General features: G+C 47.1%; 1 protein-coding gene across 1 annotated transcript in view; it reads left to right on the forward strand.

Moving 5' to 3' along the window:
• The window catches only part of LOC147707391 (1-acyl-sn-glycerol-3-phosphate acyltransferase epsilon-like), a 396,055-nt gene that overhangs the window by 231,200 nt on the left and 147,793 nt on the right, over positions 1-17,062 (forward strand). Inside the window, exon 5 of the mRNA XM_086926419.1 lies at positions 16,432-16,522. Coding sequence (XP_086782545.1) covers positions 16,432-16,522 — 91 coding nt within the window. The remainder of the gene's footprint in view (positions 1-16,431; positions 16,523-17,062) is intronic.

The raw sequence follows: 17,062 nt of genomic DNA on the forward strand, positions 1-17,062 counted from the left end.
TTTGGGACCTTATAAGTGTTTATCGATGCAGTATATTATCCTGAGTGATGTGCCACCAGGGATTGAATAGCCATACAATTACTATACAGTGGGTCATGTAGACGGATTCAGGAATACATGCTTGCCCATAGAAACATTTATGGACACATTCCAAGACTTTTTAACGGGCAAACAGAAAGAAAGTGCCTTGATACAAGTGAACAGCACTATAACATTTTGTTTGAGACTGCATAGTATTGAACTGCCTGAAGTTAGCGTCAGGGACAAGTTATGCTAAACACAAGATGAAAGATTTAACACACCTCGCTCTGAAAACTATGCCCTGAATTTAGAAGCATAATTGTTTGAACAGTGCTTGAACCTTGCTCTATCTGAGTTCATGGACTGCCACCGTTTACTGCGTTGTTTTGCAGTCTCAAAATAAATGTAACTGTATTACCCTGTGTCCACTTTAAATGAGAACATGCAATGTTTAACTGAAATATGACTCCTATGGCTTCACCCCCCCCCCTTTCCCTGTGTTGTTTGGCAAACACCATAAAAGGAGGCCATCTGCTGAAAGTGCTGCTGCTGACTCGGACTCTGAACTGGGGGCTATAAATACCAGGCCCGGACTGGCCGTTGCGGGCACCGTGCAATCCCCCGGTGCGCCGCAAGGGTGGGGGTTTGGGCCCTGGTGGCCGTTTTTGTTACATGGCCGTTTTGCAGCATAGCTGCAAAATCGGCCCTGTAACAAAATCGTCCGAAACCGGCCCGGCAAAAAGCTTGGTCGCACCCCCAGGGGGCCGGCCAGGCACTTTGCCAGGGCCGTTTAGGGTCTAAGTCCGGCCCTGATAAATACCCTTTTGCAGGAGGACAAACAATTGTACATTATTGCAAAATAATGAAATGCATATATACCATTGTTATTTAAGAGTTAGCGTGTACAAGACTAATTGAGAAATCCTAACACACAACAATACAATTTTAGTTAAAATCTATCTTCACATTTTAAGTAACTGTTAGATCCTAACGCAAACATTTTTTTTTTGGGAAAAACCTTTATTTACAAATCAAAGTACACAGCTATTTAGCCTTACATCCCAGAGGCTAGGCAGCATAGTAAAGGTAGAACGGCCGGTGCACACAGTACATAATGTGAAATCGTACCAGGTTTAGTTTTATGTTATAAAATAAGAAAACATGAAATAGAACACAATAAAAAGAGCACCAGAACCAGTGCTAAAAGGCAAGGCAAAAGAAACAATTGCGACAATACCCAGGTCAGGGGAAGGTTGGGTCAATGAACCCGAAAAGTACACGTATGAACAGTGCAAAATGGACGATAGTGGGGGAAAAAGTGCAGGATGTGCAATGTAGTAACATTTGGGTTGGAACCACAGGCTACGGGGATAGTCGTTCCTCCAAGGGCGCAGTGTCGGGTGGGAGACAGATATCACCCCTATATTCATTCCAGGCTCCCCAAACCTTATGCCACTTCTTGGGTTTACCCCGGGCCACATACACTGTTTTCTCACGAAACATACACCAATCCATATTGGTCTTCCACAATTCCACAGAGGGAGGCGACGCCGCGCCCCACTTCTGAGCGGTGTCACGCTTTGCCACCATGTTTCCCAAGGTGACCCATTGGGTTTGCGCACTGTTGTAGTCGGTGGGGCCCCACACATTCAGCAGGCAGCGCCGGGCCTCGGCCTGCAAGTCAACTCCAGTCATCTCACTCATCACCGCGTGGACACTCCTCCAATAGGAAGCGACCGCGTGACACTCCCAAATGATGTGCATGAAAGTGTCCAATGCACCACAACCACGCCTACAGAGTCCATCGATCGAATGGCCCATATGTATCAGCCGAGGACCGGTCACATACACCCTATGTAAAATTTTCAGCTGGTCCAGGCGTAGTCTGGCCGGGATCGCTACCTCCTTGGGGGATGACACCGCATACTGCCAATCTTCGTCATCCAACTCAACACCATCACGAACCCATTGCTCTCTCACACCCAGAAGGAGGTCAGTGCGGACATTGATCAGTTTTTTATAAACCAACGAGATGGCACTGTCCGGCATATGACCGTCCAGCACCCTATCTTCCAGCGGGGATGACTCAGGGACCTTCTCACCCTCTGGCAACACTGCCGAAAGGGCGTGCCGCAGTTGGGCGTACCTAAAAAAATTCTGTCGCTCCCAGCTGAAACTCTGTTTGCAAAGCAGCGAAGGATTTTATTTCACCCTTGACCATCATATCTTCAACTTTGGAAATACCAATCAGGTCCCATCGATCAAACCCCTTGGTGTGCCACAATTTGCCCAGTAGGTCCGAGTCGTAAAGTGGGGTGGCCATCGTGAGTCTTCCTTTCCATCCCTGCGCCTTTGTGACAGCCCTCCATATGTGTACCGCTGTCCTAGTCGGACCCGTCATTCTGCCATCCAGAGATCTCGAGTATAACGCCCTGTAATATTTCCCATCGTCAAGGAGCCACCGATCCATGGCGTACCCCGGACTTTCAGCTGGACCGTAGAAACCATGATTGAGGGCGGCTAGTTGGGAAGCCCAATAATACCTCCGGATGTCAGGCAATGCAATACCTCCGTCGTACCACGGAAGCGTAAGTTTAGTGATAGCAATGCGTGGTCTGCCATCCCAGAGAAGGGCCCGCTGTAAGCCCTCGACCTCTCTGAAGTACCCGGATGGGACCGGGTCCTGGGTATTCTGAAGCGCATACAGGAATCTGGGCAGGGACATCATTTTGAACAACGCCGCACGTCCGAGCAGGGAAAGCGGCAGCTTCCGCCACCCCTTTACATCCCGCCGTAGGCGTGCAAGAGGGGGAAGCAAGTTGTTCGCATAACGTGTCTTGGCATCGGCTGAAATATAGATGCCCAAATATTTGAACCCCTGCCTCGCGACCTGTATGTTGCAACCCCTCGGGAGCCGCGGAACCTCACCTCTCAAAACGTATAAGTGTGATTTCGACCAGTTGATGACCAGGCCTGAATACCTACCGAAGGTATGCAGCACGTCGCACACCACGATAAGGGACTTGCATGGAGAGGTGAGGTAAAGCAAGATGTCATCCGCGTATAAAGACACACGGTCCTCAAATCTGGGAGACCACCGTATCCCGTTGATGTCCGGATGAAATGGCAGCCACGCAGCCAAAGGCTCAAGTGCCAACGCAAACAACAAGGGCAACAGGGGGCAACCCTGCCTGGTGCCCCTGCGGAGAACGAAGGATGCAGACACGCGGCCATTGACCGTAACGTTGGCAAGTGGACTGGCATACAGAAGTTTGACCCATCTATAAATTCCGGACCAAATCCGAACTTCGTCAGCACCGCCCACAAATAGTTCCACTCAAGGGAGTCAAAGGCCATCGTGGCATTCAAAGACGCCAAAACGGCCGGCTCCCGGAGCATACGGATCCTCGCCAGAGCCCCATGGCGTCTCCTAAGGTTAAGGGCGGTGTTGCGATGAGGAATAAAGCCCGACTGATCCGGATGAACCAAGTCGCTAATCGCGCCAACCAGTCGGTTGGCCAGCAATTTAGCCAGGATCTTAGGCTCAGCATTCAGCAGAGAAATGGGGCGATACGATAGACACAGGTCTCTGGACTTCCCTTCCTTATGAATGACCACGATGGTGGCCAATCTCTGGTCCAGGGGAAGTGTACCCACATCCCGCGCCTCCAGGAACATATCCCGTAAGGGCGGGGCGATTGCGTCAGGCTTTATCTTATAAAGCTCCACCGGAATACCGAACGCAAACATTTTTTAAAATGAAAAAAATAATTTGAACATAAAAGTCAACGTCATATGCCAGATGTTTGGACCATACTCGCTCCCATTACTTCAACTCTCTTCAAAGAGACTTGGGTGTAATGGACGCACGCTATCAGTGCATTCATAAAATCGTTCAAAACGACCTATGAAAAAAAGTGTAGCCTAACAAAGGTATAAAGGTATTTATAACACAGGTAATATTTACCCTAAGTAATATATATATGTTACCTGAAAAAGCAAAGGGATTTGGATTAGCATAAAAAAAAATAACATGGGTATGTGAGGCATGGACACGAAGCTAAGCAGATTTTAGTAGGAAATAATGTAATTGTGTGCTAAAAGAATTTATGTGTCTATCATGCCACATGATCTGATTTCTCTTGGGAACGGGATGCACCACATCAAGGAAAAATTAATGTTTGCACACTATATTTGTGGATGATCTATGCTTATATTTTGGGATATGTGGTTGACAGTTTAAGTGCAGGTGGACTTTTGTGTGGATAGGTTTATGCAAGGTCTGTTTTCGAGTCTGTTTTTGAAAAGGATGTTTTCCAATAGCACAGTAAACAGGCCTTTACCATAGATCACAGTCTGCAAGCACTCCGTTTGTTTACAATGGAGTCAAAAACCTTTTACTGTTGTAATGCAGATCTTCAACCAGCAGTGAACTAATGAGATTAAATGATTGCTTTTCTAACCACAATTGTATAAAATATATTGAAACTCGAGGTTAATTCTCCACTACAAATCACATCAGCATTGCACCAGATGTTGTGCATTATAAATGAGAAGGTGTATCAGTTAAAACTGGTGCAAATTGAGTGCAAGTCTGTAAAAGTCTAATGATCCAAAACAAATTACTCAATATGAAATTTTACGGGTTAAGTTTGGAGACACCTTACATAAAGTAGAATGGATAGTCTCTAGACTGCATTGGGCGAGTTTGCCTTCTTGTGGCAGATTTTGGAATTGCCCATCTGAATTAATGGCTTGCCAGACTACATTTCAAGGAAAATCAGCGAGATTAAGGGTAAGAACATTGAGTTAAATATGCTAGATGTTACCGTAGGCACAAATGTAAGAATGATGCACTCCTTTAGAGCTGTTGTTGGTTCTAGCCATAAACATGATCATGAGAAATTAGAAGAGTTCATATAGTTGGCCATTCATGCATGGTGGGTATGAGTTTGTTCTTAGAGAAGGGCACATAACCTGTTTGACAGTGGGGATTTGACGAACACCAAGAGATGTTATTTTCAGTGCAGAGGGATGCTAAGCTTCTAACATCTAAACTACTATGAATACACATTATCGGCATGGTAGTCCTGAGATCCCCATGTTTGTAACCTTGTCACTTGCAGCTGAACTTTGAGCTTCTTTGTTCACACAGCATAATGGAGGGCCATTTCTTAACTCCTGACACCTGCAAATTAGCTCTGATAGAAGTGTACATCATTAGCACTGCATGTATTTTGTTTGTTTTAAGCTGTTCGTTTAAGTACCATCTAAAGGTATTGTCCCTTGGTGTGGCCAAAATGGCGGCCAGATGATACGTGTCTTGCGGTCTCTCTGGCTCCGCCACTTTAATCGCCTTGTAATTGCCCGCTCTACACCCTCATCTCTGGCGAGAGGGATGAGGTCTGGGCCCCGGAACTCACCCGGACTCACTGGGGGTGCGAAGAGCCCAAGATCCTCTGCTGTGTATCCTGATGGAGAAGGGAGAGCTGCGACCTGCTGCAACGTGAGGCTTGGGGGGCGGCGACTGGCATGCCAGCCAGGGCTGCTGCGGCTATTGGTGCTGTGCCTTGACCCTCCTCCCCTTCTCCGCATGCTGAAGTCCGCTCTGGAAAGTGAGGTCGGCCGGAGTGAGTGAAGCCCAGGAGGGAGCGCGGCCATTGGTGGGAGGCCTGGTGCCCACTGATCGTAGCTGTATGGCTGGAGGCGGAGGCGTCATAGCTAGGGAGGGCCAGATACGGGCGTTGAGCAGCTTTGAAGGTGCTGTGGTTGCGGCAGGGACCTACCGGAGACCTTGGGAGTGGAGGGCGGAGTACCCTGCGGGCTCCCGGGAGCGGTTCTCCCTACGCCACATTGCAGATGTTGAGGCCAGGAGATTGACCCTTTGGCCCAACAGAGCCGGAGCTCCAGCGTAAATAGCCCAGGCTACAATAACAAGCACTGGGAGGACCCATGGCTCCGCTGCCGGCCCCATGGCCAATGAGGACTGCCTGATGTCCACAACGGCCTGCCGGTGAGTGCGAGTCGTGGGGGAAATTACAGAGCGCCCCCAGAGCCAGGTCCCCTATAGCACACAGTGCAGACAACCTACTGGCAGCGCTCTAAGAGGCAGGGGCGAAAACTAAGCTTGGTCAATGGAGTGAGCTGTGGCGGCCCTGTCACAAGATCAACCCTACATTGCACAACTGTCCACGTGGCCTCAGACCCCTGCCGGACGGTCAATTCTCCCTGCCAGCACTGGGGCCTTGTTTAGGCTGAGTGGAGGGCGGACTGTGGATCGGGTGAGGCTGGCCTGGGGGGCCAGCCGGAGCGAGGCCAACGGTTTTGAGAAGAGGGCCCTGAGGGTCATCTGCCTGGCCTAGCATCGGAAGGTGATTCCCGCCCCTGGTCCCTGCAGTCTGGACGGGAGCTAGTGGGTCTTCGGCACCTGAAATATAAGGTCCTGGTACCGACGCCAAACCGGCAGTGCCAGAGCGCGCATGATGTTGAGAGCCAGGCTTAAAAAAGAACGCTCCGTCAAGGAAATGCTTCTGAAGCGGCCCCCACAGGAAGTCACCGCCCCTGTAGGCCAAGATGAAGAGGGATCCCCCATGGGCCAGGAGGGGGCCGATGCCCCAGCAATGAAGGGACAACTTGCGGCCGACCTTAAGGAAGTCAAAAGGGATGTTGACGAGATTGGCGATTGTGTGGCGACTTTGAGGAACACAAAAACGTATGTGATGAGGAGATAGAAATGTTGCAGCAGGAGATCCTCAGGCTCAAGGAGCAGCACGTTATGCTCCAGGGACACACAGAGGACCATGAAAACGGCTCTCACCGCAACAATGTGCGCATTCGAGGAGTAAAATCTGGAGCTGAAGAAGAGGACATCAGGGAGTTCATTTCGGCCCGCTTCCATCCGGTGCTGGGACCGGACCACACAGCTGAGATCCAGATCGACAAGGCCCACCAAGAAGGGCTTCCGCGGAGGGGGCGGCCAGCCTCATGACATCTCGGTGTGTGTGCACAACTTCCAGCTGAAGGAGCTTATCATCAAGAGGGCGAGAAACGCACATCCTTTAAAATTCCTTGGTCATTCTCCAACGCTCCTTCAGGACTTGGCAACCACCACCTTGTTTAAAAGAAGGGAATTTCGTCAGATTACGCTGCATCTGAGAGAAAAGGGAATTGCCTATTCTTGGGGACACCCGTTCTGCATCCTTTTCCACTACTAGGGCAAGCTGAGGCAGATCCGATCGCTTCAAGAAGCTTGAGAATTCCTGGGCATGGAGGAGTCCGCTTCACCAGAGCTACAGCACAAGCCCCCTGAGGGAACCCAACGCAAACAGTTCCACTGGCTGAAAGTGGGAAGGCCTCCCTCCGCCCACAAACTGGACACAGCAACCATCGCAAAAGAGAGAGAAGTGGTTATCTCATCACTGACCACTAACCCAGTCCACTCGCCCCCCATCTCAATGAATGCATGCTGAACGCTACATTGTGGCGGAGTTGAGGACTCCCTTTGCTCACCTTGTCGAGGGCCTTGGGCTCTTGCCCCTTCATTCACACCTACTGGACGAACATTTGTCATTAGTGAACTCTTGCTCTCCTTCTCTCCTGTTAGATGAGAGCGTTTCTATTCATGTATTTGGGGTTTATTTTTTCTGGGGTACCCTGCACCGATCTTAAGGAACCTGCATTCGACGGTCACTCCTTCACACACTGTCACACCCCCTCTCGCCCACTCTACCCTGAGGCCACCCCCTGCTTTCCTTACCACTATCTGCACCGCATGGGTAGGGATCTCAAGGTTTTAAGCCTCAATGTACGGGCCCCAATCACCCGGTAAAACGCTCCGCCATTCTCTCCCTTTTGAAGCACTCTGAAGGGAATATCTGTATGTTGCAGGAGACCCACCTGTTGTCCAGGGACACAGCCCGCATGCGCTCCCACCGATTTCCCCACCTATACTGGTCCTCAAGCACTGCCCTGAAAAATTGAGTGGCCATTCTGCTGGGGGCAAAATTCGAAGGGAAGGTCCTCTCTACTCTTTACCAGGTAAAGGGAAGGATTCTGGCACTTAGGCTACAATGTGGTTCCACCCTTTTCACGCTGATCAATATCTACTCGCCAAACACACACCAAGAGCTCTTTTTTATTCGACACCTCTCTGAGGGATAGGCATCGCTGAATGCTGCGATTCAGGTGGGAGGCAACCTCAATATGGTTATGGATTACGTTAGGGAGGGCTCTTGCCAGAGGCTCGCGCAGGCGAGGGCAATCTCCCTGGAAGGTAAGCAATGGCTCACAGACAATAGGCTACACGATATTTGGCGGCAACGTCACACAGAGTTATGGGATTACACACACTACTCTGCGGCTCTCAAATCTTGCGCGTGCCTTGACCACTTTTTAGTTTCCACTGCATTGCTGCCTAGGGTACAAGAAGCTGCTATAGCGCCGCAATCCTTGTCGGACCATACACTGATCACAATTACCATTGTCAGATGCGAACACCCACGCGCATAAACGGTGGCGCCAGTGGGAGGGCCTGCTACAATCACCTAGCACGGTTCAGGGAATACGCACAGACTACCTACAACACAATGGCAAGGGGGATGCGTTGCTAACGGCGATTTGGGAGGCGCTTAAACTGGTAATGAGGGGGGAGCTTGTAGCAGTCTCCTCTGCGGAGAATAGGAGGCGATGGGAAACACGGCAGAACATTGAGCAGGAGGTGAGTGAGCTAGAGGCCATACATAAGCGTACATGTGCTCTAAGGGTTTGGAGAGACTTGGAGAGGAAACAGCTTCTCCTAAAGCTCCTTGACCTAGATAGGGCGGAATATTCACTACTCTGCCATTGCTCGGCTGAAATTGAACAAGGCTCCTGGCCCGGCATGGTTTCCCGCCCTGTTCTATAAAACATTTTGCTTGGAGATAACGCCGATACTGAAGCAACTTTTCAAGTCCTTCCTGGCGAACGGGGCGAACACTGACTCCCTGGCTGACACAACAATTTCGGTAATTCTCAAACCCCACAAAGATCCTAGCCTAGGCAGCTCCTACCGCCCCATCTCACTGCTTAACCTAGATGCAAAACTCTTCACTGGTATACTAGCAGCCCGTCTGAACCCACTGATGGCAGGCCTGATTGACCCGGATCAAACAGGCTTCATCCCCACAAGCCAGGGAGGCGATAACTAGAAACAGCTATTGCATAAAATGGATAGCGTACATAGATCCCGTAAAGAAGCCCTATTTCTGTCAGTGGATGCGAAGAAGGCGTTCACTAGGGTTTGGTGGAGTTACCCGTTTAACACCCTACGAGGCTTTGGCTTTGGAGAGCGCTTTATAAAATGGATCCGATGTATCTATTGATCTCCTTGGGCATTCTTGAATGGGGGGTCTTCAACAACTTTTTCGATCGCGAGTGGCACGAGGCAGGGGTGCCTGCTTTCTCCCCTCCTCTTTGCCCTACATATGAAGGCCTTTGCCCTACATATGAAGGCCTTTGCCCAACGGATCCAAGACCATCTGCAAATACAGGAACTTCGAATCGGAGGCGATACCCACAAGATAAGCCTCTATACAGATGATGTGATCCTATCCCTCTCAGAGCCTTTCATGTCTTTGCCCGCTCTCTTGACCAATCTTTAGACCTTTGGGGAGGTCACAGGATTTAAAGTAAACCTGAGCAAATCCCAGGTTCTTAACCTGTCCTCCCATCAAGTACATGTGGAGCTTCTACATGAGAGGTTCCCATTGCATTGGGCTATACAGCCCATAACCTGCTTGGGCATCCTTCTGGCTCCTATGCTATCACAAATGCTGGGACTGAATTATTAGGCGCTGGTGGACCAAACGGCAAGGGATCTGGATGGGTGGTCAAAGCTTAAGCTGTCTTGGTTCGGGCGCATAGCGGTGAAGATGACGGTGCTGTCGCGGATTCTGTATACTTTGCAGACCCCCCTTGTCCCCGAAAGCAATGCTTGCTCTGCAGCTGGCCATCAATAAATTTATCTGGGGAAGGAAGAAGGCGTGATTACCCATGTCCCAAATGACGCTGCTCAATCGAGATGGAGGGGTGGGCCTCTGCTGGTGCATGGATATCTCCACGCCTCACACCTCCGGTATATTGTTGAGTGGAAACGTCAGCTCTCTGAAAAAAATGGGTCCTTTATGGACCAAGCAGTGGCTTGAGCGAACCTATAGTACCGGTGTGGACAAGACAAGAACTATACCGGGTTACGACCCGCTGTCATTCATCATTTTTCAGCACCATTATATAGACACTAGCCAATAACAGACTGGCTCCTGAGCAAAGGGTGTACTGATAGAGGGGCCCAACACAAACGTCCCTGGAACCCACATTGACACCCGCAAAGGGGGGGGGAGGGGGGTTGCACTACCCTGGTGCCATCACGCTTGTGAATAGGCCCAGAGTCAAGCCAGCGACGTGGACAAGTGACCCACAGGGATTGTGTGCTTGTGCATGGCCTTGCGTGAGATGGTGTGGACATGTACTTGGGTGTTTTTGTACTAGAGCATGTAATTCTATGTGTTTTTAGATACTGATGGGGGTGCACAAAAACAAAGTCCAAACAAGCAAAAATTTATGAAAATAGTTCTTCTTTATTTTTCAAAAGTTCGTAGAAAAGCTCATAATTTGTGTCAAAAATAGATCAGCCAACGTGTTTTTCTCCCTCATAGGGAGCTTCCTCAGGGCATGTAATTCTATGTGTGCTAGTGTTGGTGCGCGCAGATGTTTCTGTATGTGTGCTTATGTCTGTGTGTGTGATGGTGTGTGCATGTACTTGAGTGTTTTTGTACTAGAGCATGGGATTGTATGTGTGCTTGTGTGTGTGGATGCTTTTGTATGCGTGCTTGTGTGCGCCCTCTGTTCGCATATGAGTGTGTGCGTACATTTGTGTGTGCTTGTGCATGTCTGTGCGTGTGATGGTGTGTGTGTGTTTGCATGTACCTGTGTGTACATCCTTGGGTATTTTTGTTCTGGAGCTTGTGATTGTATGTGTGCTCGTGTTTTTAGTTGTTTCTGTATGTGTGCTTGTGTGTGCGTCTGTGCGTGTAAGAGTGTGAGCGCATTTGTGTGTGCTTGTGTATGTCTGTGCATGTGATGGTGTTTGCGTGTGCATGTACTTGGGTGTTTTTGTACTAGAGCATGGGATTTTATATGTACTTGTGTTTTTGGATGTCTCTGTCTATGTGCTTGTGTGTGTGCGTATGTGCGCATATGAGAGTGTGGGCCCACATTTGTATGTGCTTGTGCATGTCTGTGCGTGTGATGGTGTGTGCACGCTGGATTTGTTATTCTCTGGAAGCCACTGTCCTGGAAATTTACTCTTTACTGCAAGACGCCTGACCTTAGATGGCCACCAATGTACAGTACAGCCCCCTGCCTGACCCCAAGATGGCCTCCATAGTGGTCCCCTCCACGTTGTTTTACTTCCCTGGGACATTGATCAGACCTTGAACCTATCCCCTAACCTCCTTACACATCAGGACTTGGAACCTGTGGAACTTAACCCAGACTGTAGAGACCAAGCGATTTGGCTGACTCCCAGTGGAGCTACCAGAGAACCCATCTCCTGGAGGAGATGGGTTGTGGGGTTGTTGACTCGTCCCTCCTGCCATCACCTACCCAGCCAGACCATAGGCAGATTTTCCCCTCGTCTCTACGTCCTATCTTCCTCCTACCCCTGTACCCTATCCCCTTACCCTTCCTTGTACCATTCACCTTGTCCCCTATGCTATTTAAATACTTTTCTTGATACTTATGTAATTTTTAGCTGATGTAAATTGCAACATTATTTCTCATGCAAAGCGCTTGGTTTCCTTCCGGTCTAGTGAGCGCTATATAATAACTAATTAATTTAAATTTGTACCCATTTAGTACTCTTTCTCTCTTTGTCTACTTCCCTAGCTCCTATCCCCTCTCCCCTGAATCTCTCACCTTGCCTGCTACAGGGGTGTGGAATTTAATAAAATATCTACTTGTCTACAATATATCTACAATGGACATAAAATATCTACAATGGACATAAAACTTCTTCCAGGCTTTGGAAAAAAGGTTTTAGAAGGGAAAGTGAATTTGCAAGCACTCAGTTTTTCACATGAGCAAATCTACACTTGCATATTGCTCATGCTAAAATGCAGTTCACAAATATTTTCTAAGAGTACTATTTCTTGGCCTACTTCTGGAAAGTCTTGTGAATACACAAAACCTTACACCTGCAGTTAATGCAAGGCCATGAGTGCACTTTTGAGACTTTATTTAGTAATTAGGACCCTAATTAGGTCTGGCGTTAACAATGGCCTTTTGTGTTTATTAAAATTCTGTCTCTCTCTCTATCGGCTAGCTTCACTGTGAGTGACAACATTCTGTTTCTTTCACAAGCAGCATATCAACACACTGTCATTTTGTTCAGTGTCAGGAACTACTGTGGCAATGTATGCTTTTTGAGACCAAAAACAATTTTTGCTTGGCCAATGTTTGTTATAATGGTGAGAGCCCGGCAGCACCCACACCAAAAAGGTTTTACAAAAACCATGCCAAAACAAGTCACACATTGAAAAAACCTAAAGGCTGACTAACAATTTCAGACATACTGGTTTTACAACTGCATGTTTATTTGTATGTTTTCCATAATCTTATTAAAACTGGTAACACTGATTTTCCATTATGAATATTTTTGGGAAATACCAGCATGCATCAACACATGTTACTAAGTGATGCTGCAAAGAAATGGTACCTGAAATTTTTAGTTTAGCGAAATGTTTTTGCATTTTTTTGTGAACATTCTACTTTGAAAGCAAAGAATCCTCAATCTTGCTTTCAAGCTTCTGCAAATATTTGCATCTAATCAGATAGCATTCTGGGAGCATTATACATAGCCTCATATTGCTAAACTTTGAAAACGTGTGTACACATTTTTATACTGGAACCACTGTCAGTAGTGTGGTCCGAGCTTACAACATTTACTTGGAACGCTTACCCTAATAATAAAGGCTTTCAATTAATAAACCATAAATACAAGTTTTAACAGAAATAACTCTTGGAGACAAATATTACCTTAACTGCAGGCGATGCCTTACTCTGATCCATAGTGTGGTACTGTAAACTAGCAGCCAAAGGGTGTGTACTGCAGAGAGTTGGGCCTACTTATCCCAGGGACAAAATACATATGAAAACTTGTTGCCCTTGACCCCAAACTATATGTCCCGAGCGTCAGGCTATAGGAATTCCACACCCCTGACTGCTAGTCTGCCTAGCCCCCTGTCCTTTGTGCCCTTTGACTAAGCACTCCTTCTCCCCTTGTTGGGGAAAGATTCAATATTTATACTCTGGAGTCTCGGCAAACCCGCTGAGAGAGTCCACTGCGCCAAGGGAGGGACTCACAGCTGAGGTATGGTTTGGCACCCCTTGCCAAAGCACTCCCTCTCCCCTTTTGGGGAATGATCCAGTGTGTAGGCCTTGGAGTCTCAGAGACCCCTCTAAGAGAGTCCACTGTGTAAAGGGAACCTCCCGCAACAGAGATAGAGAAGTGATACCACTTCCCCTGGGATCACAGCTTACTGGACTTTGGACATTGCTTTGACTTGTCAACCGGTTTGTGTCCCCGTCGCCCTTCCCCTCCTCATTCCATGCTGTGTCTGTCACCCTCCTCGTCTTTTTCCCCTTGCCTGCTTTTCCCCTTACGTACTTGTTCTTATTGTTTTATCTCGACCTTACAAGTAACTATGTTGCCATGCTCTAATAACTGTGTAACCTGTAACTATGATCTGATGCTCATGTAAAGCGCTCTGATACCTCCGGGTCTAGCCAGCGCTATATAAAACGTTTAAAATAAATAAATACAATATGGAGGGAGGCCTGGCTACTGAGTAAAACAAGGGCTTGGTGTCTACTCTTCACCAATTACTGCGGCAACGCTAAAAGTCTGAGACGCCGTACCACTAAGGAGGGGCCTGAGGACATTTCCCTCAACGCTGACTCCAAAAGTGGAAAACCCGGACTTTCCTCCAGGCTGTAAATCAGACATTTTCCAGAAATAGAGGGAGGCGGGCTGCAAACTGGTGGGCTCGCTGTTCGACTAGGATGGCATAATTCCCTTTGCACAATTGCACTTGGATTACGATCTGCCCAAATCCGATGAGTTCTACTATCTACAACTGTGACACTGGGTCACTTCACCGCCCTACATGTCGCAGGCCTTGCGGCTACTAACCCCTTTTGAGAAATGGCTAATAAGCAAAAAAGACGATAAACACTTGATAACAAAACTGTACAATATGCTGACCGCCAGGCAGAGAGGGGGTGCAGGAAGGGCCAATTGAGTTGGGAAGAGGAGCTGGGAAGGACCCTAACGGACAAGGAATGGGCAATCATCCACCACAGGGTACACCACACAGCCCATAATACCGCAGGAGTAGAATCCGCTTACAAGGTCTCTTCCCATTGGTACCCCACACCGGCTCGCATCCCTTGTTGGGTCAAAAAACACACTGAGAAATGTTGGAGAGGCTGTGGACTTGCCGGCTCTCTGGTGCATTTACTCTGGCATTGCCGGAGACTGGGGCGCTTCTGGGAGGGGGTAATGAACTATATAGATACAGCTTTTGAAACGGAGATCCCATGCTTGCTGGCATACACACTACTAAGGCTTTCTAACGCTTTGACTTTACCTCTGCGCTCATTGAGGGGCAGGCAAATAGCATTGGCATTACTGGCAGCACTGCAGGCGATTCTGGAGCACTGGGGCTCGACGACTGTGCCGGACCACACAGCCTGGCTACATAAATGTGGCTGACTCTTGCCAGGGAACACCTTTCACTTGCCCATGACCACAATGGCGAGACTTACGCAGACCTATGGGCCCCTTTCATACAACTGTTATCTAAAGATGTTAGGGAGGTAACATGCCCCAAATATCTCCAAATAATGCATTTGATTCCTGGGGCACAGGAGGTGATGGCATCCCGTAGGTAACAAGACCAAGCCTAAGCTTGGCCTGTTAGATGGGAGTACACGTTATCACAAAGACCATATTCATCATCCGTGCAGAATCCCCTATCTTTTGTTTTGTTTTGGGGTGGGGGTGTCTGTTTTTCCCCCCCATGTGTTGCCATTGTTTGTTTTTCTTGTAGATAGATGTACTTATGCAATCTAGATATTGCTGCCAGCCTCCAGTTTGTAGGCATGGAAGCTGTATATCTTGGATTCGTATATAAATTCCATGCTGCCGGCCAAATGTGGTTGTAGGCACACAGCTCTGTACTGCTGCAGGATTGTCTTTCAAAATTAATCAAAAGCTTTGTTCCATAAAGGTATTTTCCCACAACATAAAAAGTTTGTGATGGTGCTTTTAGACTTGGTTCAAAATGTTCAGTGTGTTGACAGTCTAATAAAAAATTTATAAATCGGGTGTTTTTGTTTCTCCTTCTTTCGTTTTACTTATCGTAGTGTTAAGTTTTGATGTTGTTGTATAAGCTTTCTTTCGACAGCTCATGTCGTAAAAGCTATAAAAACACCATTTTGAATAAAAAGAGATATAAAATGAACAGTTCATACAACAGCGTATTGCAGATAAATATATAAAATAATCCATCCTAGTACCTAAATGCAACCAGAGTAAAGCGTGCTGTTCGACAGATCAGCGATAAAGCAATCAATACAACATAGTACAATAAAAACATACGAACACATTATAAAATAAGGAGGAAGATGCTTCCTATTGTGGTGCTTCTTCTGTTAAACCCAATTTACAGTCCCCCCTCGGGGCAACATTATGGAGAGACTAAAAGCAATAAAGTGCACGTACATGGTACGTAGATAAAACGTAAATAAATTGCCAGCGTATGAGCCCTGTGGCAGCTGCATGTAATCCTAAACTAAACATGTAACTGTTAAGTTATGCATATTGGACATAATGTTTGCAAGAAGTTTGTTCCAATGGAACCGCTTTAAGCTTAATCCTTTTTCTGATGCTTGTAAAGCTCATGTGTCATACTTGATACATGTGGCATATATCCTTCATTTTAAGAAATCATTAAGAATGTTTTATTCAAAAAGAAAACTGAAGGTACAATTGTAAATGTTTGTCATGGAGCTCTCTATTTTTAAGAAAAGCTTTATAAAACGTTCCAAACCTTCATGTGAATGGGACTGAATTAAAATGTATGGATCTAGATTCAAACTATTGCCAAAATCTGTTGTTAGCATAATAATGTATTTTCAGACATTGCTATTAGACACCCACTTGTCCTCTTCAAATGTCTTTTGATGTCACATAGCACAGCTATGATTAAAGACACTTTTTGCCACGTGCAAGAGACAAAAGTAATCATTTTAAATAATAATTGTCCAGATCAATCAAAATAACTGAGGCGGGGGGTATCTTTTATCCTACAGATGTATCTTGTGATTTTTCCAGAAGGAACTCGTTACAATCCCGAGCTACCAAAAGTAATTGCTGATAGTCAAGCATTTGCTAAGAAGGAAGGTAAGTTGGATAATTTAAATATTTATTAACTAACATGATCTAGTGGAACGTGTGTATGGCCTGAACTTAGTCATAATGTGGTCTGAATAAGCAAAACATGTAGAATCCAACTTCTTTTTAAAAAGCCCTGGATCGAGGGCTGCTACAACAGATCAGTGCACTCGAGTTGTAGAAACCAACTGCTTAGAGTTGTTCTCCTTATAAAGTTGTACAGATATAATATAGTTAGCTTCAAGGAAGTTTTTCACCAAGGGGTTCCGACAGTCATCAATTAGACAACAAGTGAAGCTCGTGTTTTCTATGATGTCACTCAGAACTCGGAGGTAAAAAATATCCCGGTAATTCACTTTTTAACCATCTGTAATTGTATTTTATGTATGGCCCTTATAATCACCTGCCCCAGTTTTCAACCGCTACAAATGGGCAGAGGAGGAATGGGGGAGAAATATGAAACATGGCCCCTGTGGCATGTCCAAGATGGAAGAAAAATAAATCTGGCCTCCTGTCACCCACCATCACCACTCTATGCCCTTTCCTCCA

Source organism: Lissotriton vulgaris, chromosome 6, assembly GCF_964263255.1.
Source record: "Lissotriton vulgaris chromosome 6, aLisVul1.2, whole genome shotgun sequence".
Taxonomy (NCBI): Eukaryota; Metazoa; Chordata; class Amphibia; order Caudata; family Salamandridae; genus Lissotriton; species Lissotriton vulgaris.